Source organism: Puma concolor, chromosome C1, assembly GCF_028749965.1.
Source record: "Puma concolor isolate L17-30 chromosome C1, mPumCon1.1.hap2, whole genome shotgun sequence".
NCBI classification, from domain to species: domain Eukaryota; kingdom Metazoa; phylum Chordata; class Mammalia; order Carnivora; family Felidae; genus Puma; species Puma concolor.
Genome location: NC_141674.1, coordinates 193,761,326 through 193,788,947, shown reverse-complemented (window position 1 = coordinate 193,788,947; position 27,622 = coordinate 193,761,326). Strand labels below are relative to the sequence as shown.

The 27,622-nt window shown below is 42.4% G+C and overlaps 2 protein-coding genes across 3 annotated transcripts in view; one reads left to right on the top strand and one right to left on the bottom strand.

Annotated features, from left to right (window-relative positions):
- Positions 1-2,323, bottom strand: part of FASTKD2 (FAST kinase domains 2) — an 18,189-nt gene extending 15,866 nt beyond the window's left edge. The window contains exons 1-2 of the mRNA XM_025912484.2: positions 2,082-2,323; positions 465-1,285 (exon numbers count right to left, since the gene is read on the bottom strand). Coding sequence (XP_025768269.2) covers positions 465-1,187 — 723 coding nt within the window. The 5' untranslated portion in view covers positions 1,188-1,285; positions 2,082-2,323. The remainder of the gene's footprint in view (positions 1-464; positions 1,286-2,081) is intronic.
- Positions 2,204-27,622, top strand: MDH1B (malate dehydrogenase 1B). Of its 2 annotated transcripts, none has more exons than XM_086719448.1 (11): positions 2,204-2,466; positions 6,272-6,384; positions 9,643-9,777; positions 9,973-10,115; positions 11,697-12,193; positions 15,469-15,610; positions 16,916-17,079; positions 19,482-19,621; positions 20,405-20,456; positions 23,007-23,087; positions 25,688-25,785. In XM_086719448.1, exons 1-11 carry the CDS (start codon positions 2,445-2,447, stop codon positions 25,768-25,770), a joined length of 1,572 nt encoding a protein of 523 aa, XP_086575574.1. In that variant the 5' UTR covers positions 2,204-2,444; the 3' UTR covers positions 25,771-25,785. The 2 variants fall into 2 exon arrangements, with proteins under 2 accessions (XP_086575574.1, XP_086575573.1); XM_086719447.1 differs by lacking the exon at positions 25,688-25,785 and adding an exon at positions 26,921-27,622 and having other exon boundaries at positions 2,206-2,466.

Here is a 27,622-nt window from a genome sequence, read left to right as displayed (position 1 = left end):
CCACTAGCTGTCTGACTTTAGCCAAGTTGTTTAACATCATCAACTCTGTTTTTTCATCTGCAAAACTGAGGTAAACATCGACCTTGCAGGACTATTGAGAGGATTAATTAAACTAGGAAAAAGTGCAGGTACTCAACAAATATTAGTTCTCCCCTCTTCCCTTCTCTTCTGCCTTCAACTAACCAACATTTCCTTGTATGTTTTGTATCTCTCCTCATTTTAGTCCTCACTATTGGTTAACTCTGGACAAGAAAAAACGGCACAAGCTTTCATAAATGTCCATAGCAAAAGGAAGGAAAGGCCCAGTCAACTTAAGGTCTCTAAAGCACATATATGCAAAAACAAATATAAACTACCATTCCACTGATAATCTCTTCCAAGGAGGATACTTCTCTATTTCCCCTCAGTCTTTCAAAGTATGCCATGTCGAGAAAAACGATATTTAAGTCGCCTTTTGATTTTACCTGGACCACTCTCAGCAAAGTCTGTACCAGCAGACTGTTCTGAGGAATTCCCAGCTTCACTACAGCATGGAGACTGAATAGCAGGTGGTCACAGTGCATGATCTTGGCATCTCTCATCACTTGTTCACACAGTTGGCTAAATGCAGGGTGGTTAAACATCAGTTGTTTCTCAATGCGTTTCTGGTCATCAGACATCCTTTTGGCAATGGTCCACATTGCTGAAATATAGTTACTACTGGGAAAAGTAGATGCTTCTGAAAATTTATCTAACACATCACTCAGAGAACTACACTCCCGAGACAGTTTTCTATAGTTGACAGGGGTTGGTTTTGTTTCCTTGGTGAGAACATCTTCGTTGGAGGCCTCATGATGAAAGTTTATCTTCAATCCCTCGTCAGAGAAAAGAGAGTGTTTTGAATCAAAGGAGAGTCTTCTAGGACAAAGCACTCTGCTAACTGTAAGGACTGTTTCAGGGCTTACGCCCTTTGTTTGAAAGTCGTCTCTTGACTTAAAAATTAAGGCATCCTGAAAAAGGTACCTAATAGATGACTGCACTCTATTGCCAAAGTCACTTAAGAGAAGGTTTCTTAGGTTTGAATTGTATGAAAAAACAATTCTGGGTCTGGAAAATCCCAAAGGATACAGCCTCATAGTTCTGCTTGTTGGAACGAAAGTACTGAATTGTCTGAGGTTCCATAAAAAGGAACTTGCTCTGTTCATCATTTTGCTATCCACTCAAACACTTTTAACTCGCTTTAAAGTAGTCTATGTAACACAAATGCCACTTCTATGAGTGAAACAGAAGACATGCCGTTGTTTTCCTGTGGGGGAAAGGGTTATAAAAGGAATACAAATCAAAGCAAAACTTTTACTTAAAGAAACGAAATGAATTTAACAGAGACTAAAGTGAGAACCTATGGAGACATTAAAGATTAAAACGGTAAAAGTGCTTTACCAACATGGGCTTCCTCCGCATCCACCAATGTGTACACTGTCTCAGAGAAGCCAGGTTACTTTGGAAGTAGTCACCGTATAAATGAGTTTTAAAAATAAATAAGTAAAGTGGGGTTTCTGGTGGAAAGTGTTCCCACACAGTGTCCTTTTAAGAAAGGAATTTTATGTTACCATTGCCTGGAGAGATCTTCACTGAGAAAGTTTTAACGTTGGCGGATACTTTTTTTTTTTTTTAAATGAAATTTATTGTCAAATTGGTTTCCATACAACACCCAGTGCTCATCCCAACAGGTGCCCTCCTCAATGCCCATCACCCACTTTCCCCTCCCTCCTACCCCCCATGACGGATACTTTTCAACATGAAGATTTAGCAACTGCCAAACCCGGACTTGTAAGAATAGGGACTGGGACAAGTAGAACCTCTGAGGAGAGGAAGCAATAAAGCAAAGTGACGCTTGCATGCGGCCTGCGCTTGGGAGATAGATACATGAGCCAATATCACCAGATCTCAGAAAATGTTAGGAGCCAGTGCTGAGCCACCCAATATTAACCCACCTCCCTAAACTTAATGCCCGAGCAACTCCTGAGACTTTTCCCCAAAAAGCAAGAAGTCTATGATACAGGGCTGCCAACTGTTCCCGCCTATGCTCGTCGTCCACTCACCTGAGGTCAGAACCCCGTGGGTCTATACAGGCGCAGCCATGACAGCTTCCCCGCGAGCTCCGCGTATCGCGAGGTTTTACGGATCCCTCATAGGTCAAAAAGCTTCCGTTCGCGGTAGTTGGCGAGGTTAACTTCCTGAGAAGAAAGCCTACCAAAGAGAATGACTAGTTTTCTTGGGCTTAGGGATAGGGACAGGGGAGAGCATAAGGCTTTTAAATACAATGTGTGATCCTGTACCCCAACACCTCACGTCTGCGACAGGGCCTCAGACCCCGCGCTCAGCTTCAAAGTGCGCCTGCGCCACGCCGTGGTTGCTAGGGAACCGCTGAGACGCCGTTCCTGGTCCTAGGTCGCGGCTTTAACATGGCCAAATTCGTGCTTGCGGGTGAGTGATCCCCAAGTGCCCCTCCGTAGGTCTCTCAAAACACCCAAACTCTCACCTCCTTTGGTCAATTAGCAGTGATATTCTTAACTTTTGTTCTAGCGACTCCAGCATCTATATGGACCACCTCAAGCTTCTTATGCATTCATTCAAAGATGTTTATTGGGCAGCGCCCTGTGCAAAGCACTCCCGCCCACTGGAGATACAGTGGGGGAAAACAACACCCGGGCCTTCCAAGAGCTTTCGGTCTCACGGAGTACAGCAGCATGTAAACAAGAAATTTAGATCCACTGGAATTAATGAAATAAGGGAGATGTGCACAGGACTCTGGGAGATGTTCCAGGAGCTGATTTGTGAATATTTGCGATAGGGAGGCCATTCCAGATAAAAGCTAGAAGAGGCTAGAAGTCTCATGGCCTAATGGAGGAACAGTCTGGACCTGGGGCTAGAATGGGAGCAGCAGCCAGATCCTTGCACATAAAGTACACCAAACAAAGGTGTTTGAACTGTATCTTGAAAGCAATGAGGAGTCTTAATTTTTTTTTAAGCAGGAGAGTATGTGTTTGCATTTTAGGAAGCCCACCTGTGTGGCAATGGAGGGGGAGGATTGAAAACGTCCACTGGCGTCCAGAAAAACCACTAAAGGGTCTCAGGAAAAGCAGCAGGCTATTGTACCTGCCTCCTTCCCTTTTCTCGGCAAGTTTCTTGAAAGAGCAGACTGCTTTCTTGTCTTCAGGTCCTTCCATTCAATCTGGCTTCTGCTTCTACCTCCTTTCAGATATGGCCCTCACCAAAGTCACCAATGACTTTTACAGAAGCTGTCCAGTCCTTATTTGAAGTTTCTGATGCATTAACACAACTGGCATCTCCCATCTGCCTGGAAACCGATTTTGCTTGCTTCTTTATTCATTCAGAAGAACATTTTTGATCACTGACTATTTGCTGAGAAAGCAGTGATACAGAAACTTACAGAGAACGGTGCTTGTGTGTCAGTGACAGAGCAGGTTCTGTAGGAGCGGTGTGGCAGACCTCATTTAGTGGAGTCAAAGACCTCCCAGAGGGAGTGGTTTTTTAAGCAGAGATCTGAAAGATGGGGAGTTACCTAGCAGAAAGGAGGTAGGGAAGAGGAGAGGGATTAAGCATAGGAGTGGGGTTGGAATGAGGAAAGCTAGTTTGGTGATGATTGAGAGTGTACAATAAGCAGAAGATGGAAATAGATTTAGTAGGATTGGAGTAAAGGGTACAAAGGAGAGAGTATCGTAGGCTGAGGCCAGAATTAGTTAATATAGATTCTTGTGAGCCATGTTTAGTATTTTAAACATTATCCAAAGTACATGGAAGGCTTTGGAAGGAGAGGACATAATCAAGTTTTCATTTTACCTGAATGTTATTCTCCATTGGAAGAGAAAGATTAGATGCCAAGACCCCAGTTAGGTGCAATAGTCCAAGAAGGAGATAGTGGCCGGCCTGGTCTGGGATGGTGGGCAATGGAAATGGAAGGAAGTGAATGGACTGGAGGGATATTACAGAGACATAATTCACAGCACTAGATGTCTAATTAGGTTGAGGAAGAGAAGTAAGGGAGAAGAAATAGTTAAAATTATTTCCAACCAATGGTTTGGAAAAATGGGTAGATAAGGAGTCACTGAAAACAAAAATTGGAAAAGTAGGCTTAATACCCTGGATACTCTTAATTGTCTTAAGTAACTACGTAGTCAACATAAAGAACATAAGAGAAGGAGCAGATTCAGTGGGGGAGTTTGGGAAAAATCTTCCCTAGACATGCTGAGTGCCTATGAGACATTCAGAGGGAGATGGAAAACTACAGGAAGGTGTAAACATCTTGGATAGTTCTGAACTGGATGTACAGATTTCTACCTGAAACCAAGAGAGTGGAGAAGATTAGCCAGAAAGAATGCATAGAGTATGAAGATAAGAGGCAGTGAAGAATGCTCCTTTTAGGGGATTGATAAAGGAATAAGAACCTACAAAGTATGGAGAGAATGGCCAGAGAAGTAGGATGAAAACCCGAAGAGTGACCTGACCCTAGTGGGTGTTTCAGAAGGATAGAAGAGGGCAAATGCCAACAAGAAAATGTCAATGAGAGAAAGATCAAAAAGTATCCATTGGATATAATGACATGGAGGTTCCCTGATGTCCCTCCAGAGAGTCATGGTTAAAGCCAGATTGAAACGGGATAAGAAATAAATGGAAGTGAAAAACTGGAGATGGCAAATGTAGAGGACTCTTTCAAGAAATTTGCATAGAAAAGGGCAGGTAGAATGCGTTAGCTAAAGAGGGACATAGGCTTTTTGGTTTTCTTAGGACAGGAAAAACTTAAATATAACTGTACTATATTTAAATACGATGGAAAAGCAACATTAAGAACAGAGATAAAATGCTGAAAGAGAGGCAATTCTGAAAGCAGAAGAGGGTGGTATTCAGAGCATAAGTGGTGAGATTAGACCTGGAAAGGAGGTAGGAGCCACCTTCCATTGAATAGGAGGAAGAAGGAAAGGATGAGTCCAAATGCAGACAGGCTTATAGGAATGATGGTAGGAGGTTGGAGGATTTACCAGCTGATGCCTTTTTGTATGATTTGGGTTTGTTTTTGTAAAGTAGAAAGCAAGGTTTTCTGGCACCTTCCAATAGTAGTGGGAAAATGGAGACAAGAGGTTTGCAAGAAGCGGGCCAAGTTTAGAAGGGTAATTGTGAAGAACAGAAAAGAGTGATGATAAAACAGAAGGAGTTCCAGGCAGAGTTGAAGGCCAGTTGAGGCTAGTGACCATGAATTTATAATGGCGCCTCTCTGGTTCTACCATGTTTCTCCAGGGGTGCCTAGCAAATGGAACCCAGAAACAGGAAAGGCAGGTACGCTTTTACCGGGCTGATTTGCCAGAAGCATAGTAGGGCAAGATAATTTACAACATGAGCCAGAGAGTGGTTGAATTCATGAACCATGGATTTGAACGAAACAGGGAGGCTAACAGACAGGGAGTGGGTGGGAAGTTTGATGATTGAGAAGTCACCCTGAAGTTGAAGAACTCATGATTGGGAGTAACTGGGGAAGATTGTTGCAGAGGGGGTTCTGCCCTTGGCTCCTGCCCCTCTCCTCCTACTCCCTCAGACACCTAATCCCATCTACTCTGGTGGCTTTAACTTCCTGTGTGTTGATGGCTACAAAATCTGTATCTTAATCCCTCACATGGGTCCTGTACTTGAGACTTAACATGTGCAGCTACCTGCTGGTCATATTCGATTAGATATACTGCACATACCTCCAATGCACTTGTCTATAATTAAACTTCTTACCTGTGGTTTCTCTCTAGTAAGTGCAGGATCATCTGCCCAAGCCAGAAAATAGAAGTTATCCCAGACTCGTCTCTCTCCCTTCGGCTTCTCCTCCCTTTAGCACCATGTGATTTTACCGCCACTCCTCACTTCATACTTGGCCTTTTAGTGGATACTAATGAGTAGTTCATTACTAGTAATTCATGCTTAGTTAGTAGCACAGCAGTCCTTTAGAGAGAGTGAGATCTAGCTAATGCTGGAAGATAGTAAATATCCAACAGTCTTTATTTTCTTTCCACATTTTATTACTTAAGATCCTGACCTTCTATGAAATAATTTTATGTTTACTGCTGTTATAAAAATCAAAAGTTTACATGGTGGCAGTTATACAATAATTCTATGTAATAGAATATATCATAACTATATCATTATTTCTGTAATTATATGGCAAATACTTATAACTACATGACAATTTCTGTGTAATGTAAGAAAATGTTGCTATTTTGAACTCTTTTAGGTAGAGCAGATTGCCCATATTATGCTAAAGCAGAACTTCTGGCAGATTATTTACAAAAGAATCTTCCTAATTTTCGGATACATAAAATTACACAACATCCTCATGTTTGGGAGGTAAGAAGCCTTTCTAGTGTGTTAAACTCACACACTCACAAAATGTGTTCTAATTTAATGAAATATTAGCCAGTGTATCAGATAGGCTTCCAATAATAAACGTTCATGTACTACTGATATTTTAACACTAATAAAATAAATTTCTACTTACCAGTCTCAAAACATTATGTATTTTTTTCCCCAGTAGCTAGTAGAACAAATGAGGCCCTAACCAATCAGTGGAATAAATTTCGCTATTTTTTCTCCTAGAATCCAGGTAACTTATATTATCCTTTTTAACTTTTCATTGTCCTTCATCTGATTTCTAATGACACGAGACACTACCATACTGCTGCGTCAGAAGGCTCAGCCAGCCCTGAACTCTGAAGCTGGGTGGCCCTTCAGAGATACTCTAAATACAGGCGAGGGGGCTGGGCTTTTGTACTGGCACAACTAACAGTCCTTGGATGCAGGCTGCCCTTCGGGAAGGGACTTAATTCTAAGCAAGGGAACCTCTCTGAGGTCGGTTCCTATAGAGAGACTCAGCACTGAGCCATCAGCAGCCAGTGCACTTGGTGGCCCAGGCAGTGCGTGTCTTGGTCATGAAGAGGAAATCTGAAAGACATATGACAGGATCTGCTGCAGTTCACCAGCTGTGCCTTTTGGATCCACATTCTCCAAATAATAATTTCATACCATCTGGGAACAGCTTTTCTGAGGTTCTGGTTGGCGTCTTTCCCTGAGGAAACTTTACAAGAAGATGGTTAGTCAAAAGAACCATAGTCTCCACTGCATATCATTTTAGGGCTGTAACTGACGCTCGTCACCTTTCTGTCTACGGCCCAATGTCGATCCCCCTCCCGCTCTGCTGGTCTAGGTGACTTATGAGGCATAATGAACTAGACCTGTATCCTTAGGGGTCTGAGTCCTAGTTTCTAGCACATGCACATTTGCTGTCAAAACTGAGCAAAGCAGTACCAAGGATTCCCCAATGGATCACCTCGATGCCAAATATTCTTTTCTGCCCACATGCCCCAGATCAGCAGTGGCATTTACTCCTTCCAGGATGGTAACTCCTTCCCTTGACTGCTGTCCCTTGGCACAGGAGCTCCAAGTGACCAAGCAGAAGCCATAACTTAAAGTTTAATGGAACTCTTCCTGATAGAACCACCCTTGCACCTCTGGAACTTAGAACCTCCAGACCCATAGAATCTAGAGTAAGTAGGTTAGGGGAAGCACGAATTCTCCAGGTGGGTCACTGGGAGTGATGGTAAGCAGGATCACTCTTAATTCCATCTCTTGGTTCCTGGATCCATATATGTCACCTATTGGGGAAAAAGCACTATATTGATTCATGGTATATATTGCATCCTGAAAGACAGTGCTTTATCCCTACAAGGTAGCAACCTCTAAGCACCTCCAGTGGGCTGTCCTATCCCTCTAGCAGGCTACCATGTGATGTGATTTATGATAGGGCCAGTGCATCCCATGGTTACATGCCCAGTTCTACACATGCTTTAATCCGAAGTGGTTCAGAGTGATGTTACACAGGATCCCGTGTTGCTAGGTTGAATATTTTGTAAGCTCTTGGGCAGGGTGCTGGCCAAAGCCCCACAAGCAGGAAAAGCAGTTCTTTACCCAGAATATTGATTGTGATTGTCGTTGCAAAGCCTGGTCTACACAAACCAGATTGTTGATTCCAGTCAGGATGAATCACTGCCCTTTCTAGGCTGAAAGGGGTGAAATGTAATCACCTTGCCACCAAGAAGCTGGTTAATGTCTTTGAGGGATAGTGTCATTATCACCGGGTCAGTGTTGGTCTGTATTACCATCACAGTGGACATTCAGCAGCAACAATGGCTAGATCAGCTTTAGTGAGTGGTGGCTCATTCTCTAGGGCCATAGCGTAACCTCTGTCTCTTTTGTGAGCCCACTGTGCCTTCAGCTAAGTCACCTTATCTGCTGGTTGTCTCATGCTTTTATCACAATATAGATGTTCTCTGGTGGGCACTGTCCCCAGCCTCTTTTATTTCAGGATTCTATCATCCCAATCCCCAGGGGGTCCAGCTCTAGAACAGCATGTCCTTTAATAGCCCTGGCCAGTAATGGACATCCATACCAGGCTTCCCAGTGATGCTGAAAACATATCACCAGCACAGTTCTTATCATTTTGATGAAAGTAGTGTCCCCAGGCCCTTCCGGAGAACGTAACTGACTAGTAGGTTCCATGCTTCCATAGTAGCATATCCATACCAGCATGCCCACTTTTCTGAGCTTTTTGATTCCTTCTCCTATTGTCTTCCATGGACGTTCTGGCATTTCCATTTCATTTCTTGTGAACCATCACTTTCTCCAAGCTTCAGAGAGCCATTCTAGAAACGTGTTACCACTGTCTTCTGAGGTTCTTGCCAGGATATATACCACTGAGTTGTAGAAGAGTGATTCATATTGATAAATTCTCCCCTATCCGACTGTATGTTCCATTCTTGATTCTGCACCCTCAGGGTCCAGACCTATACATTCGCTGCTCAGGCTGTATAATGACTAGGGGAACCATGGTAGAATCCTCCCAGCAGCATTATTTGCTTTAAGGGGTGATAAAGGCACAGAGATCCTCAGCATAATCAGGATAAATTAGTTTCTAAGATTTTATGTGTAAGGTAGTCTCATTACACATGCCTCCAATGGCAAGAATGCTATCATGTACTTTACTCACAAGAAAATTGCTCTCTAGCTCTACTCAGCTCTTGTCATTGGAAAGCCTGGTCTACACAAACCAGATAATTATGATTTAAATTTTTCCTAATGAATATTATTAACATCCATAGATGATTTTTAGCTCATTAATGCAGTCTGAATGACATAAACTATACCCACATATTTGGAAATCAGGGTCAAGTTTACGTGGCCCTAAGACTGGAAATATCTCATAGAGAAAAGCAAGGGAAGAACCAGTTGAATTTTTTGGATATCAGAGGAGTTGGGACACTTGGCTTTTCTTTTAAGCTCTCCACTTTCATTCACGGTCTCCTCAGCAAAGAGAGCAACTTTCATTAGGTCAGCAAATTTGAAGAATCATCTTTCTGATTTGATCAATTTGTTACTTAACTCACTACTATTTTCTGCATATACCTTTTACAGTGTAAAGATGTCTAAATTTTATTATGTATACTCAGTGGTAGTAAAAAAACAAGCTAGTTCGTGTTTGAATTCTGAAGTATTGAACTAAATTCTGACACCGATTCAATGGATGACGTGTCTTGGAATATCATTCAATAGGAGTGGCTAGAAGATTTGTGTGAAAAGAATAAGTGGAGTCACAGAAACTCCCCCATCATCTGGAGAGAGCTGTTGGATCGTGGAGGAGAGGGGTTGCTTTTAGGAGGCTATAACGAGTTCCTGGAGTACGCCCAGGTATGCGAATTAAGTTGGTTTATTTGCTCAAAACATTATCCTTCTCTCACGCTGTTCTTCAAATGTCTTGCTTTCCAAAGTATTCCCTCAGCTCTCCTTTTACGCTCTTCTGGCTTTAAATAAGAACTTCCCATTATAATTACTGTCAGCTAATTATGTATTCTCGGTGTTGACTTTTTCTTTCCTAATATTTAGCTTTACTACGGTGTCACCTCTAGCATGACTACTGAGCTGATGAAGATAATTGCTCAAGAGAACCTGGAAGCACATATAGAAAAAGAACTGCAGGAAGAAGTCAGGAAAGAGCTTGTCAATCCCTTGCAGGTCTGGATCACCAGGTAGCACAGTCAAACTCCAGGATTCGTGAGATTGGGTGTTTATATTTAGAAAGAACAATAGCATGGGATTAAGTCCATGATGGAAGAACATCTGAATGTCAAGTTCGAGATTTGTATAGATAGATAGATAGATAGATAGATAGGTAGATAGATAGATAGATGCATATGTATCCCTCAATATAGCTTCATATTTGTTTTATTTTTTTAAGATTTTTGATTTATTTATTTTGAGAGGGAGAGAGGGTACATGTGCATGGGCCAGGGAGGGGCAGAGAGAGGGAGAGAGAGAATCCCAAGGAGGCTCTGCACTGACAGTGTGGAGCCTGATATGGGGCTCGATCCCACCAACAGCAAGATTGTGACCTGAGTTGAGATCAAGAGTTGGATGCTCAACCAACAGAGCCACCCACGTGCCTCCATATTTAAGCTTTACAATATAGTGTGTATATGCACACACACACACATGCAATCGAAGAGCAAGAGTATAGCAAAGAGAAGTACTTTGATAACCCCATCTCCAGCTCTTGTCCCCTCAGTCTGTGTCTCTCAGGCCCTCTGCTGCTCTCATTCTTGCTCTTTGCCTTGCTGTCCTTCCTGCCCTTTCCCTCACTTTCTGTCTCCTCCCCCACTCCCATCTCATTGCCCACTGCCTTCCCCTCTTCCCCACTTGCTAGAGCTGACGTTGACTCTTCCTTGGCTCTTCCTCTGTCACCTCCTGTTGTGTGCCTGCCTCACTAACCAGTGTTGTGGCTGGACCAGCCTGTGGTTCTTACCGTGACTGCAAGACACCCTCAGCAATAACCGTCAGGAAACTTTGGAAAAAGGGGTTTGTTACTTACACCTCCTGGAACTTACATGGCACACCTTGAGCCACACGGTGATGTCACTGTTACAGAAAGAGAGAGAGAGAACATGTAAGCATGCGTGGGCCTGGGGCTCTGCTTTTCTTGAGGCTGAGAGTGGGGGGCCTAGGGTTTTGTGGACTCACTCTGGACTGCCGAATTTAAAACCTAAGAGTGGAAATTTAAAGCTTGGAAAGAGAAAAAACTAGTGGCCCAGATGGTCAGCTACCCAGATACTTGCTGAATTGTGGACACCGACCCATGATGCCTAGCCTATGCTGATCCTAGCCTTCTTTGCAAGGATTTAGAAAAGATAGCCCTTTCCTCCAAAATGTCATTACTTTGTAGATAAGAATATAAAGTAGAAAATAGCTATGGCTAAATAAAACTTGTTATTTCTTTACCTTTTTAAGACAAAATGTAAATATGTAATCAGAGTGATATGACACCATTCTTTTAAATTCTGCTTTCTGCATAATCTATTTTATTTGAAACTTTTGAAACAGGTACATTTCTTATTTGGGGATTGTTTTCAGAGGGCCAGAATAAGGGATTAGTAGTGAGCATTTTTTTGTTCAACTTTTGCTTTCTAGTCTTAAAAAGTCTATGCAGCTATGGACACTGATTTAAGCTATTAGATCACCTGATTACTGCACATGCTGAAATATCTATTAAGAATAAAGGCTTAACAGGGGCAAAAGATTTAACTATTCATAATCTGGCTTTGCATTTTTATTAGTGCATCTGTCCCTGCCTGCTACAGCCTAATTCCCATTTTGGTAAGTGGCGAGGTGTTCGGAATGCATACGGAGATGAGCATAAATCTATTTGACAAAGAGCAGGCGGAAGAAGATCTCCACCTTCTCATGACTGAGACTCGGAACCTGGTGGCACCCTTGCTCCGGAGCGTCTCCGTCTGCACCAGAGTGGAGGAGGCCTTCCGCCAGGCCCACGTGATCATCATCCTGGACGACAGCGCCGACCGGGAGGTGTATACTCTAGAAGGCTGCATCCGAAGCAGGCTTCCTCTGTGTAGGCTGTTTGGACACCTGATTGAGAAAAATGCTCACGATTCCGTCAGAGTTATTGTGGGAGGAAAAACCTTCGTGAATCTGAAAACAGTTTTGCTTATGAGATACGCCCCAAACGTGGCACATAATATCATCGCTGTGGCGCTGGGGGTGGAAGGCCAAGCCAAAGCCATGCTGGCCAGAAAACTGAAAACAGCCCCCTCCAGTGAGTGAGCTTCCGTTCTGTTTCTGGTTTTAAACAGGGCGATCTCAAAGCAGCTAGGAAGAACACCATACCCGTTAGGATTTTTCTGGGTAAACTTATTGTGTGATCTGACTATTGTGCAAACTGGTTTTTGGTTTTTGGTTTTTGGTTTTTTACTGTTTTTAATGACTGGCTGACTTTGTCCATCATTGTAAAAATTAGTAAACAGGGGCACTCGGGTGGCTCAGTCGGTTAAGCGTCCAACTTCGGCTCAGGTCATGATCTCACAGTTCGTGAGTTCGAGCCCCACGTCTGGCTCTGTGCTGACAGCTCAGAGCCTGGAGCCTGCTTCGGATTCTGTGTCTCATTCTCTCTCTTACCCTCCCCTGCTCACCTGCTCATGCTCTGTCTCTTTATCTCTCAAAAATAAAGACTAAGTTTTTTTAAATAAAAATTAATAAACAAACGTTTCATATAAGACATTTTTTTCAAGCTATAATTTGAAACCTAATGTTCCAATTTTCCATTATAATAGTCAACTAAGGTAATCAGTGTTTTTTTAAAAAAATAATCAGGGGTGTATTTAAGTGGCTCTACCCCACTTCCCACCTGTGTGACCTTGGGCAATCACTTAACCTTGCCTCAGTTTCCTCATCTGTAACATGAGGATGTTAATAGCACTTACCTCCTGGAACTGATGTGAGGATTCAAAAAATAATGTTTCCAAAGTGCTTGGAAGAGTGGCCAGCATGTGGTAGACATTTGCGAGGGTATTGCACTTGTCCACAGGATTATATCTGAGCTGTTTGTGCTTCTGTTGGTCTTTGGAATGGCAGGCATCAGAATCCTGTGAGGATGAGACCAGTTCAGAAAATGGATTGGTGTGTTTTTTTTATTTTTTTTAACATTTATTCATTTTTGAAAGGCAGAGAGAGACAGAGCGCGAGTGGGGGGAGGGGCAGAGAGAGAGGGAGACAGAATCCAATCAGAGCTGTCAGCACAGAGCCCGCCGCGGGTCTCAAACTCACAAACTATGAGATCATGACCTGAGCTGAAGTCAGCCGCTTAACTGACTGAGCCACCTAGGTGCCCCGGATTGGTGTATTTAAAAGCAGGGTGCTGTATTTAAAAATGTTTATTATATTTGACAAATTTCAGCTATTGGGTAAAGGAAAGAGAGACATGAGAGGGACGGCAGTCAATTGGAATTGTCAGCGGAGTAGCAACAAGAAACTCAGCACCAACAAAGACATTGAAGCAGAGGGACCTGAAATCTGAAAAGCATCAAGGAGAATCATTTGGGGGAAGATTCCAGATGCCAAGGGGGTAGCAGACCTTTTCAGGATATCCCTTGAGTTCAGTTCACACATAACCCTGTTTCTCAGACCATGTGCATTGGCTTAGTTGGAACTCTCTGTTGCAGGTGATAGAAAGTCCACTCAAAGCAACTGAAGTCAGATCATTTTTTTGTGGTTTTTTTTTTTTTTTTTCAGGCATAGATGGATGCTGGGGCTTAAATGGTGATGTCAGGTCTAGCTGGTTCTCTCTCTTGACCTATCCCTCAGCCCTGCTTTCCTCAGCGTTGGTTTGATTCTCAGGCAGGCTCTTTGTAAAAAGTGGCAAAGTGGCCACGGGTGTCTCCAGACTCATACATTCATAGCTTAGCCACCCCAGTATAAAGAGGGTTTGCTTTCTCAAATGTGCATAAGTAGCAGAATAATATCTCATTGGCCAGGCTTGGACCATTTGCCCATCTCCAAAACAATTGTTGTGGCCAGAAATCTGGAATCTGGGTCTCGTGCCTATTGATAGACCTGAGGGGTGAGGACAGCCCCACCCAAACCATATGGACTGAAATTGAGAAAGGGTAGTTATTTATAGGAAAACCAGGATGCTGTTAAAGAAAAACATTAGGAAGAAATGTTAGGAGAAAAAACAGCAGATGTCCACTATGATTTTCTCTAACAGAGCTATAAAGAGCCTTAAATCTGATAAGCAGAATTCTTCTTCCTACTGCCCGCCTTTGCACACAACTGTGTGAGAGTGTGATACTTGGAGCTGATGCAGCTGTTTTAGGACCACGTGGGGCAGGCCAAGAGAGTAGCATCTTCTGAGCCGCGGAGCAAACCCCCGTGTCACTGCCTACCTCAACCTGTTATTATAGAAGAAAAGCGAATTCCTTCTAGTTAAGCCAAGTCACAAGGATATTCTGTTACGTGAAACCAAACAGCAATCTTCCCTCATGCAGAACAGTAAAGAATGTAATCTCCACAGTAGGAAGTAGTGTGAACTTAGAATGAAGTCTTTAAGCAGATAAATAAGTGAATCAATCAACCAATCAAATTACTAACTTTTCACTTTGGATACAATATCCTTAAAAGATCCACAGTTTTAGAATCATATTAAATCTTAATCACTATTTATCTCTGACCCCTATCCTCTTATTTTCCTTCATAGTACACATCACTTTGTATAGTAGTTTTGTCACCCGCTCCCCTCCACCCCCAGAATGTTGCAAGGATTTGGGCTCATTTGTTTTCTTCCAAACGTACCACCTGAAAACACCTCACACATAGAAGCCAATTCAATTATTTGTTGATTAGGACGTTCCTGGGGTCCTCTGATTATAACACCCTCATTCTGCTGGAAATGAAACCAACTCAGGGGTTAAGTGATTGGCCAAAATTTTCTTTTTTTTAACGTTTATTTATTTTTTTTGGGACAGAGAGAGACAGAGCATGAACGGGGGAGGGGCAGAGAGAGAGGGAGACACAGAATCGGAAACAGGCTCCAGGCTCCGAGCCATCAGCCCAGAGCCTGACGCGGGGCTCGAACTCACGGACCGCGAGATCGTGACCTGGCTGAAGCCGGACGCTTAACCGACTGCGCCACCCAGGCGCCCCGATTGGCCAAAATTTTCTATTCCAGTGTAGAATCAAGGACTCTGTCAGAACCAAAGCAGAGAAAAAGTTCTCTCAATGGCAAGCAGAGTGGTAAAAGGATCACACCGGTGGTACAATTTTCAGTAGTAATTCTTTGAGGGAGCATTTCAGTATTTCTTGAATGCAATGATATGCCCGTGCCCTACACAGAGCGCGATTAGGAATCGCCAAACCCCGATGATTAAAGAACTTATCCACGCCATTTCCACATTTTGGGGGACCATAAACTAAGATCATCTTATAGCAAAAAGATCGATCACTCCTAAGACAAACGCACAGTCAAAAAATAGACTGCAGGCAACTTTTTTATATTAATGCTCATTATTATGTTAAACATTTCTTTTTTCTTCACAGGCATCAAAAATGTGATCGTTTGGGGCAATATTAGTGGAAATAACTACATTGATCTGAGAAAAGCCAGAGTTTACAGATATGAGAGTGCTATTTGGGGACCTCCTAACTATTCACGTCCTGTTTTGAGCTTGATTTTTGATAGGTATGGTATATTTGTAAGTCAAGTATACTAACAGTGTTGGGCAAATGTATAATCGTTGTTATAATCCTTTAAATCGTCTTAGAAATCATTGTACAAAAATAACTTGACGTTATTCACACCCACCTTTGTTTATGTGCTCTATTGAAGAAACATAGAAAATTCCACAGAATATCAGTCAATCCCCATGCCCAACTTATTTGATTTTGCAATTATGAATTTTTGTGTTAGACTATCCTTCAAGTAGCCCACATACTCCTTTAAATTTGTCTCTAAAGCAAGCATACGGAAAGTGAGTCTTCATTTAACACAGAGACAGAGACATGTATCCTAATTGAAATCGGTGGGAACATTTTCAAGAATAAGGAATTAAGGTGGTGAGCGGGCCCAGGCCCGTGCTGGGTGCTCTGTCCCAGGAGAGGCAGAACCCAGAAGTGGTGAAGAGCATGGTCTCAAGAACCAAGCCACTTGGATTGGAATTCTCAAGCAGCCACCTATTAGCTGTGTGACTTCAGAGAAGTTCCTTAACCACTCTAGGCCTCAGTTTTTTCGTCTACAAAGTGGAAATGGTCACACAGTATGAGCCTTATAGGGCTGTTGGGAAGATGAAAGGGATTAGCACAGGCAAAGCACTTAGACCCAAGCCTGCCACAGTCAGCACCCCCAATACGATGGGGTGGGGAAGGGGAGAGGAGGAGGAGTGACTCTGAAGTGTTTTTTTCTAAGCTTTGCAGCCCTTTTCCAGTTGCAGCATTTCCTTCCCATTGCCCCTTCCTCAGATCAGAGGCACTTCACCCATGCCCAGAAATTATGTTCCCTGAGCCCACTCTCCTGGAGCATGCTTCCTCTGGGTAGGAGCAGTGTCTCATGGAGCTATCTCCAGCTGGACAGCCATTCAAGGCTTTGTTCTAGTCTAGGTGAACTACTCCCTGAATTTAAACTTTATAGATTCTAACAACTTAGTTATTTCCCCAGTCTCAATGTGAATAGCTCAAAGTCTTATGATATCATTTTATTTAGGATGAAAGATACCACTGGTTCCAAAGATAACATCTACATATAGAATAAATTCTTTGTAATGGAAGTAATCGTTCTTGCAGTTCTCTGACCATGTTTGTGTGTTTCATATTTGTTATCATGTTTTTCATTTGACACTTTGGGATTCCTTTCTGCTACAGTTCGTTACTTTTCCATTGACTTTTTAGGAGATTGAAGAAGCTTGAATACTTAGATCCTTGACCCAAGGAACATTCTTTTTCACTTGCATTCCTCCCTCCCTCGTAAAATTGTTTCTTTGTCTCCTTATAGGGAGTGGGTAAACGGACAGTTTGTGGCAACTCTCAAAAAGCTGACTGAGACAGGAAAACAATTTGGAAGCATCTTAGCTGCACACAGTATAGCCACTACGTTGAAATACTGGTACCAGGGCTCACCTCCTGGGGAGATCGTATCTTTAGGAGTACTAAGTGAAGGTAAATCTGTTTTGTTTTGTTTTTAAACCTTGTATTATTTTCAAACTTCCAGGTATGCTCTGTGCTCCTACTTCCGTTTCCCCACCTCCTGCCTGACATGAACTATAAACTGTCCGGACGTCCAGAGTTCTATTGCCATTTATTCACCATGCATTCATTCAGTTATCCATTCAGAGATCCAGGAGTGTTTGTGCGAATGCACAGGGAGCACACAGGGATCAGACCTGGGCTCTGCCTTCAGGAGATCTCGAGCAGAGTAAGAAGAGCCAGCTAACAACAACTAAACCATTCCATTAAGTTTTTCTCACTGCATCCCCGCTGAGGAAGGGAAAGAAAGGTTGATTTTAGGCAGATGGCAGGAAGAATCAGGACAGACTTCAATAAGGAGGTGACACTCCAGGAAGCCTTCAAGCTTGAGTAGTGTTGCTGTGGCAGACAAGTGTGGGAAGAACATCTTGCAGATGCCACAGGAGCAAAGGCACAGGGGCAGGATCCAGAGAGCACAGCAGGACACAGATCTCAGGTGCCAGTGGAAATGTGGAAAGCCTGCTCTCCAGCCACAAATACCAGACATGCACTTTTACAGCCTCACTGCTTTCATCTGCTAAAAACCATTTCAGAGGACTGCTACCATTTTTGCAAAGTAGGAAAGAGCGAACAGTTGGCGTTCTGTGTTCTGTGGGTTCTTCTATCGAAAGTACCTCTTTCCTTTGTGTTTTATTTTCTCCCTGTGCAAACTCATTCACGCCTAAAGCTTCAGGCCTCACTCTCTGCTGCGCTGCAGCCTATGCAAACATTGCCACCTAGATGTCGCTTCAAACCAAACTACACCAAACTGAACTGTCTTCCTCTCCCATGTGATCTACCTCTTCTATTCCTTATGTTATCAGGAGAACCACCATCTTCCCTGTTATTCCAGTGGCTGTAGTGCAGCTCAAGGTAATCCCCCCAAGCCCCCCCAGTCAGATCAATCTGTCTGTCCTCTATACACACATAGCATGTTGTTCCTCTGTCAGCATATTCCAGCCTGCCCTCACTGGTGGCATGGTTGATTACATACGTCCCCACCATTAGGGGGCATATACCCTGAGGGCAGGGCTGTGGCTGGGTCTCCTCCTTGCTGCTTGATGGTTAGACACTCAGTGTGGATCTTGTTTCAGTTGCAATTAAGGTGAGAAGCACCCTTTTACTGAATGAGGTGAATTCAAATCAGCATGTGACCTTTTTTTTATAGTTCTTTTTTTTTTCAATGTTTATTTATTTTTGAGAGACAGAGAGAGACAGAGCATGAGCAGGGGAGGGGCAGAGAGAGGGGGAGATGAAGCAGGCTCCAAGGCTCCGAGCCATCAGCGCAGAGCCCGACGTGGGGCTCAAACTCACAAACCGTGAGATCATGATCTGAGCTGAAGTCGGACGCCCAACCGACTGAGCCACCCAGGTGCCCCCAGCGTGTGACCTTTTTAGTGTAACAGGCATTTAAAACCTTGTCTTTATTTGTAAACAGTTTGATTAAGCTGTGTAGGAATTCACCAGCAAGCAATGGGATCAATATTGGAGGTGAGGAGCACATAATCATTATCTCCCTGAAATATATAGGTAAACTCTCATATGTTGTCCACCCGTAAGGCTGGCTTTTTACAGATAAAAAAGAGACTGAACAGAGAACCTGGGATGCTCTCTAAGGAAAGGCCTTTTAGATCCCAGTTTCTTGACTATCCTCCCATTTTGGTTCTACTGACAACATTTTTGATGACCAGATGGCAAGAATAACTTTCTCATTTGATTGACTCACAAAAAGAGGGGGAAGTTTTATCTGTATGTTGTTCAGTTAGTGGTAAGTATTGTTGATCTTTTTATTTGGAACACATCCAAACTGAGCCCTGGGAACTGTGGGGAAGTCATCCACTTTCCCATCCATCCCCCCCCCAGCCACCCTGGCCCTCACACCAGAGCTACGGACCAGCCACATTCAGGCTAGCAGAGCAAGGCCAGGTGGACAGATGCCTTGGAGTCTTGGGCTACTGAGGTGTCAAGGAAAGGCCACAAGGAGCAGACAAAAGGAATCCAGAAAAAATGGAGGAGAAAGACTGCATTGGCCCCCGAAGCAGAGGCAGGGGGTTTGAACCAAGCCAGAGGCAACAGAAGGCGCAACAAGAGGAACAGTAGTTCTTCTTTCGGAGAGAAACACAGAGGAGAGAGTTGTCAGAACTTGGAGAGGTGCTCAGGCAATACTTCTGGAGTAAATGTTTCGATCTTCCCAGGAGAGGAATTGCCAGAAATATAGTTCCGCCATTATCATTACAAACCATATACGATGTCTGTCCTTTTCTACGGTGCTTAATGTGAAGGGTTTATTGTTCTGAGCACTTTGTTTTGCTTTGCTTTGTGTTTGCTCACTGCAGGCCAGTTTGGTATTCCTGAAGGGATTGTCTTTTCTATGCCTGTAAAATTTGAAAATGGAACTTGGGTGGTTCTTACGGATCTCAAAGATATTGAAATCAGTAATCAAATGATGACCAGAATGACAAGTGATCTAATTCAGGTAATGTCCAAATAAATACAGGAGGGCTGACTCTGATACTGACTATAAACTGATTTTCTCTGGGCCAAGGCAAATGCTGATCTTCTGTGGATTCAGTTGCATCTTATCCCTAAAAACAATAAGAAGGCAATAAGAGTTTGAAGAAATCAGGGGCGCCTGGGTGGCGCAGTCGGTTAAGCGACCGACTTCAGCCAGGTCACGATCTCGCGGTCCGTGAGTTCGAGCCCCGCGTCAGGCTCTGGGCTGATGGCTCAGAGCCTGGAGCCTGTTTCCGATTCTGTGTCTCCCTCTCTCTCTGCCCCTCCCCCGTTCATGCTCTGTCTCTCTCTGTTCCAAAAATAAATAAACGTTGAAAAAAAAAATTTAAAAAAAAAAAGAGTTTGAAGAAATCAACAGAAGAGCACTACTCATTAGGTTATATAATTTCTGGCATGTTAAAAATATTTGTTGGTTACCGGGGCGCCTGGGTGGCTCAGTCAGTTCAGCGTCCGACTTCAGCTCAGGTCATGATCTCGCGGTCCATGAGTTCAAGCCCCGCATCGGGCTCTGTGCTGACAGCTCAGAGCCTGGAGCCTGTTTCAGATTCTGTGTCTCCCTCTCTTTCTGACCCTCCCCTGTTCATGCTCTGTCTCTCTCTGTCTCAAAAGTAAACGTTAAAAAAAAATTTTTTTTTAATGTTTGTTGGTTACCTAAAAATCAAGACTCAAGGTGCTTTTCTATTGAAGAATGATTAAGTTAGCAATTGTGGTCATTTACTTCTCTGATTATAAAATTTTTCAACAGGAAAAACTTGTTGCACTTGGAGATTTGATCAGCTTCCAGCCCTATCAATCAGGTAATCTTTTAGATGTGACATTTTATTGAGCTGTTATTAAAAGACTACTAAAATAGTTGTAGAAATGAAATATTACTCAGCCATCAAAAAGAATAGAATCTTACCATTTGCAATGATGTGGATGGAGCTAGAATGTATTATGCTAAACAAGTCAACCGGAGAAATACAAATACCACATGATTTCACTCATGTGGAATTTAAGAAACAAAACAGATGAACATATGGGAAGATGGGGAAAAAAAGAAAAGAGAAGAGAGAGAAACAAACCACAGAGAATCTTTTTGTTTATTTTAAGTGTATTTACTTAAGAGAGAGAAAGCATGCACATGCGAGCAGGGGAGGGGCTTAGAGAGAGAAAGAGAAAGAATCCCAAGCAGGTTTCTTGCTGTCAGCACAGAGCCTGACATGGGTCTTGAACCCACGAACCATGAGATCATGACCTGAGCCAAAACCAAGAGTCAGATGCTCACTGACTGAGCCACTCAGGTGCTCCACAAGAGACTCTTAATGACAGACAACAAACTATGGGTTGATGGAGGGAGGTGGGTGGGACACGGGCTAGATCGGCGATGAGTATTAAGAAGGGCACTTGTGATGAGCACTGGGTGTTGTTTGTAAGTGGTGAATCACTGAATTCTACTTCTGAAACCAATATTGCACTGTATGTTAACTAACTAAAATTTAAATTAAAAAAAATAAGATCACCATAATCATCCATGAAAAAAATAAAATATTTGTTGAAACTGAATCACTATTTGATATTGGTAACTATAATCTACATTTTATCACATTTAAATGAAATTACTGACAAAATAAACTACCAAGTTCAGTGTGTCCTTTGAAATAAAATATCTCATAAGAATGCTAAAGAAATTACCTCTTAAAAACACTATGACCTTGGGGCACCTGGGTGGCTCAGTTGGTTAAGCATCTGACATCAGCTCAGGTCATGATCTCACAGTTCATGGGTTTGAGCCCCACATTGGGACTTTGCGCTGACAGAGCAGAGCCTGCTTCAGATTCTCTGTCTCCCTCTCTCTCTTCCCTGCCTCCACTCAGGCTCTCTCTCAAAAATAAACATTTTTAAAAAGCTTTAAAAAAAGCACTATGACCTTATAAATGCGTATATCATAAGTATTCATTTCCCAGGGCTGCCATAACAAATTACCACAAACTGGGGCCTTATACAAGGGAAACTTATTCCTTAGTGAATAAATGAGACTAGAAGACCTACAGCAAAGTGTTGACAGGGTCATGACCCCTTTGAAGGCTCTAGGGAAGCACCCTGTCCTGCCTCTTCGAGCTTCTGGTGGCAGTGTTTGGCGGTCTGGGCTATAGCCGCATCACTCCAATCTCTGGCTCTGTCTTCACATGTCAGTCTTCTCTGTGCGTGTGTCTGTGTTTCTTCTCAAATGGACACCAGTCGTTGCAATCCAGTATGACCCCCTGTGAACTTGATTGGATCTGCTAAACCTTATTTCTAAATAAGGTCACATTCACAAGTATCAGAGATTAGGACTTCAGCATGTCTTTTTGGGAACACAATCCAACCCACAACATCCCATTCACTTTTAGATCACTTAAAAAAAATAAATTTTAATAAGCTTATTTTTCTCATGGGCAGTTTCTCGAATCCTAAACTGACAAGGAAATGTTATCATCTTTCTTTAATCTCTAAATATTGAAAATGTTTAACAATCAGTGTGGCACAGATTTCACCCAATCTGCCTCTTAGAATGAATTAACTGGTAAAAAGAACTGGGCAGTGGACAGAGGACTTCCTTGGTCCAGACTAGAGAAGTTTTAGTGAGGTCAAAGCATTGCCATAGGGGAAGGGCAGAGAGACTAGATCTCAAGGAAATGAGATTCTGGGCAGAAAGGTGGGCTTTGGGAATTCAGACCTGGTTCTGCCTGGTAGTCAAGTCACCAGGAATGGGCCAAAGTCAATGAAGCCCAAAGACAGCATGGAATCCAAGGGTATGGACTCAGAAGTCCAAAGAGCAGTCGATTTTCACTGGAACTCTTTTATTCCCAGATTTTTGAGGCCCTCTGTGAGGTTTCCTGCTTTTGCAGGGTAGAGCTACAAATTCCTTTTCTGAGAATGGGGTATAAAGCAGTCATTCTAAATTTGACTCCTTTGACTGGTAGTTAGTCCTAAATTTTCCATAATACTTGCATTATAGAGGGTTTTGTGAAAAAAGAACAACCTGATTTTATGCTATTTTCATTAACAAAGGTCAAAGCATATATGTGTGTGTGTGTGTGTGTGTGTGTGTGTGTGTGTATATGTGTGTGTGTGTGTGTGTGTGTGTGTGTATATAGATATAGATATATAAAGATATATATAGATATTTGATTATCTTGACTCTGTCACCTGAAGGTGACCTTGACCAAAACACTGTTCCAGAGATTCCAAGATCAGAGCATTAAAAATAATCAGAATTTTGCTGTTTGGAGATCTCTGCTTATTAACATATCAATGAGATGATTCGTGTATGAGGTTTGTTTAATCTTTTCCATTAATTTAATACATAATTTCTTGACTTTTAGAAACTGACTTAGACGAAAGAGATGAAAAGACCACCTTACCCACCACATACACCAACCAGGAAAATCAAAGAGTCTCAGATGGTAGGTATATCAATTGAAAAAAAAATATGTCCTTTTTATCCAAGGTTTAACACTAAATTTTGAAGAAAGGAATTTGATCATCAATTAACCATGAAGGGGAGGTAAGCCTTTCATCACCCTTATCCTATATTCAAAAACCAGATCATATTTAAAATCTATTAAAACCTGTGCAGGAAATTACCAGCGATTCATTGAGCACCTTCTGTATGCTGGCCACTGTGAGAGACACTGGGGGACACAATAACAGAGTTATGGCCACACAAACATGTCTTGGGAAAGGAGCCATAAGAGTATTAAAAAGTAAATGCAAAGATGCACAATGAATTAAAAAGCTCAATAAAGCAAAGCAAGACGGGTCAAAAGTAAAGAGAGTACATAATAACTAATCTGGAAACTCACAAGGAAACGAGAGGTCCTTGTAATATATGGAAGAAGTTTAGTCATATCGTCAAATTTAGTTGGGACTTACAGTAGCTAAAAATAACCAAATGGTCATATATTTAGTTAGAAACTGTCCTAGTTCTGTCACACATGGTGAAAATATTCTAGAGATTATTGTACAACAATGTGTACCTGGTTGATATGCTCGTGTACGCTGAAAAACATGTTAAAAAGGTAGATTTCACGTTACATGTTTTTAGCGTAATAAAAAAAGAAGAAAGAAAGAAATACTAGGTTCTAGAGACATGAACATAAATCAAATGTTGTTCTTGCTCTCAAAGTGCTCACCATCTAGCGTGGGAAACAGCAAAGCTGACTTAAAACTACCCAATTGAGGGGCACCTGGGTGGCTCAGTTGGTTAAGCGTCCACCTTCTGCTCAGGTCATGATCTATATAGCTCGTGAGTTCGAGCCCCACGTCGGGCTCTGTGCTGACAGCTCAGAGCCTGGAGCCTGTTTGGGATTCTGTGTCTCCCTCTCTCTCTGCCCCTCTCCTGCTCGCTCTCTCTCTCTCAAAAATAAATAAATTTTTTTTAAAAATTAAAAAAAACCTACCCAACTGAGAAGGCAGTGGTATGCAGAGAGAGGCCCAGGCATAATGGAACCACATTGGGGGTCTCCTGACATAGACAGGAGTGTTAGCAAAGGCTTTCAAGAAGAAACAAAATGGGACTGGAGTCTAGAAGGATGAGTAGGAATTACTCATGTCATGTAGTGAAAAAGAAGCATGCTAAGAGGAAGAGTAGAAGAGGCTGTGGGAGGTGCACCACCAGGAGACACATGAGCCAAGGAGACATGTCAGGTGACCGAGGCATGACCAGAAGTGTGAACCTGAGGCAGTGTGGAATTGTATTCAGAAGACATTAAATAGAGTAGCTGGGCTAGAGCAGAGGGTCCCAAGAGGATGAATGGAACTGGAAAAGGTGGATGGAGGACATCTCCAGTTTGGCTGAATGGTTGGCTGACAGCTCAGCAAAACAGCCGGTGGATGGCCAGACAAATCACGGAATGGGTGGGTCAGGCTTAGAGAACTAATGTGGCTTTATCATCGGCCCCTAGAGGATGATCACGCAGCCCAAGTCAGTGTCCGCAGGATTGTGCTGAGCTCAGTCCCAGACAGAATAGGTACTTTAAGAGGCCCAGGGAGACAGTATCTGCAGGGATCAGAGTGTCAGCACTATTGTTCCAGTGAGCCTGCTGGTGCTAAGCAGTACTCAGGAAAGGAGTGAGGGCTCCAAGGCCCTTGTGAGGGAAATGAGAAAAACTGGAAGACCTGTCATGATGAAGGTGACTGGCAGCTTTCCAGAACAGATGGAGAAAAGCCAAATTGTAGAGGATCTACTCCTGAGTTTCGACGTCAGAACAATCTAAGTGGTTAATTAAAATGGTAGATTCTTAGGGGGCACCTGGGGGGTTCAGTCAGTTAATCAAGCATCCAACTCTTGATTTCAGCTCGGGTCATGATCTCAAGTTCATGAGTTTGAGCCCTGAATTGGGGTCTGCACTGGCAGTGAGGAGCCTGCTTGGGATTCTTTCTCTCCTTCTCTTGCTGCCCCTCCCCTGCGCTTGCTCGCTCTCGCTCTCTCTCTCTCTCTCTCTCTCAAAAAATAAACAAACTAAAAAAAATTTATTAATGGTAGATTCTTAGACCCTCTACTAAGTCATAATCTTACGTAGACTGAAGAATGTTAGTGGTGATAACATAAAGAAAATGGGATTGATGTCAGGTTGTTTCGGGGCTAGCTGTTGAATGAGCATCAAGAATCAAATATCACTCGATAGAGCTTTCCAGTGTGAGTTCGGTGAGTTGTCAAAAAATTTCATGGGTGACAAAATCAGTATAACAACTGGCATTTTTTCCCTAAACTGGAATAAAATTGATAAGAAAAAAACAGTGAGAAGACCAGAATTTTCTTCCCGGTGCACTTGAATAGAATAGAAAAACAAAGATGAGTAGTAAAGATTAGAAAAGGGTAAGTACTGTTTCCTGTAACTTTTTTGTTTTATTATATGCACACAAGTGCACGTACTGGACTATAATGTCAAATACATTTTTAACTGTAAGTCCTGGTCAACAAAGATGGAAAAACACTGACCTAGAACATTTCAGAGGTTGTTATAGTCTACAGCCAATATGTTTTATTTAATTTTGGTTTCAGAATACAAAGATAGAATGTATTCTGATCTAATCCAAGATGAGGAAAAAGATCTAGTTATGCCAGACAGTAAGTCAGTCGAGTAAGAAACAATCTCTGTAGTGCTAATGGTCATGACTCACATTGTCCAGTCTTAGACAATAACGTTGCAGTCAGAAGAACATAGTCCAGCTCTTGAGATGCCATATGAAAGTGATCTTGCATCTGGCAGCTCCTAAAGAGCAAGGCTTTCAGAGAAACTTGGAATGGAAGAAACAACATAGGAGAAAATGAGAAGATCTGCAAAAATCAATGTGTTTTAGATACTAAAATCTCTGTTCTTTTCATTCTTATTTACTATGGTGGGTTTTTCAGATGTGACTCCTCTAACCATCTCTGAAAAGCCATACAGTCAAGCACCCATAAATGGTCGGTGGGAAACAAAACATTAACTAGTCTGTTTCTTATTCTATAAGTAGAACTGGGTAGAAGAGATCAAGTTTCCCCCAGATGCAGTTCTTTTCAAACCCTTTCCCCATCCCACATCCCCAGGTCCTCAACTTTGTTCACTGATGCTTCTGGAACCTACCTTCCTACATTTATAACCAGGGCTGTGTCAATGACAACTGAATCATTCCCTTAGAATGAATATGTAAGGAAATGGACACAGATAGATCTGTGAGTCCAGATTTTCAAAGTCTATAACCTAGTTGTCGCGGTATTGTACGAAAACAAGGCTGATGCAGGCTTCTTTGTGGTTGACCAGTCAGGATATTCACCCACGCCTCCACACTTTTATTTAAATGTCCAATAAAATGAACAAATCAATTGTACCTTCCATTATGAAAATGTACAGTATGATGGGCTTTGAAGTGGGGCTCACCACAGGGAATTGGAATTGGTGCATAGATGAGAAGCAGGGCCAAGAGAATAAATGGAACTGACAACATAGCTGCAAACAAAATCGAGAATGGGAAGCAAAGGAGCCAAGGGACACTGCACATAGAAATAGATTGAGGTGAGGAGGGAGGCCAGAATTTAGTTTTGCTGTATAAAAATACCTAGCAATGGTCTCGTGGTTCAATGTCCCTCCTAGATAGAATCCCTCTTACACACACACATGCTCCCTCAATTGAATCACATGGAATACAGGAATCCAGGGAACAGAAGAAAGAGGAGAGCAACAAAAGCTAATACAAATATAGGTTATTAATAGATTTTTAAATAGTTACACCTTTTATCCTCTTCCTTCTACAGATTCTGAAGGCAAAACTATGGAAGAGCAATAGAGCATATTAGACCAACTATAAAGTTCTTTAGTAATGTAATAAATACGGAAAGACCCATGAACGTCTGTATTTAGGGAAGAATAATTTGAAAAGATTGGCTTTCATCTTAGATGATGTTATGCTAGACAACGACAGTGATAGCACACACCCACGAAAAAGTGAGTCCAGTCATTTTGTGTTACCCGAATCCACCCATAGGTTTCCTTACTGTCCCATTTTCTCATACAGTTCGGCGTCAGTTGCTATTTTGTAAACCACATTAAAATACAGTTGTCAGTCATTGCGTCCTTGCCCATATATCCTTCTAGGAGAATCTGCTTCCTCCCACAGGCCACACCTAAGGCATGGACATAAGCAGCCATGTTTGCTCAGCTGGTCTCACCACCTTTGGCTTCATCTGATTGTACCAGAATAAACATACTTTACTCAGAGAGAACCAACTAGATTTTTTCTCTGTGTCCAAAAATTTGCACTGAGAAAAATGGATAAGTAACTTGGTGTCTGGATGATGGTAATGACAATAAACTAGAGAAGGCCACACATTTCTGCTGTGAGGTCTTCCGAGCTAGTCAGGTTCACCACCTTCATTAGGTCTGGCTGTGTATCCTTTCTCCTTGGGTTTGCTTGGGATAATTATATTTACAATAAATCGCACTTTTACTTTAGCTTA

Coding starts and splice junctions, on each gene's coding strand:
- MDH1B (XM_086719448.1), top strand. CDS start 2,445: ATGGCCAAATTCGTGCTTGCGG. Junction 15,611..16,915: donor TTGAGCTTGATTTTTGATAG/GTATGGTATATT, acceptor GTCTCCTTATAG/GGAGTGGGTAAACGGACAGT. Junction 20,457..23,006: donor CTTCCAGCCCTATCAATCAG/GTAATCTTTTAG, acceptor CTTGACTTTTAG/AAACTGACTTAGACGAAAGA.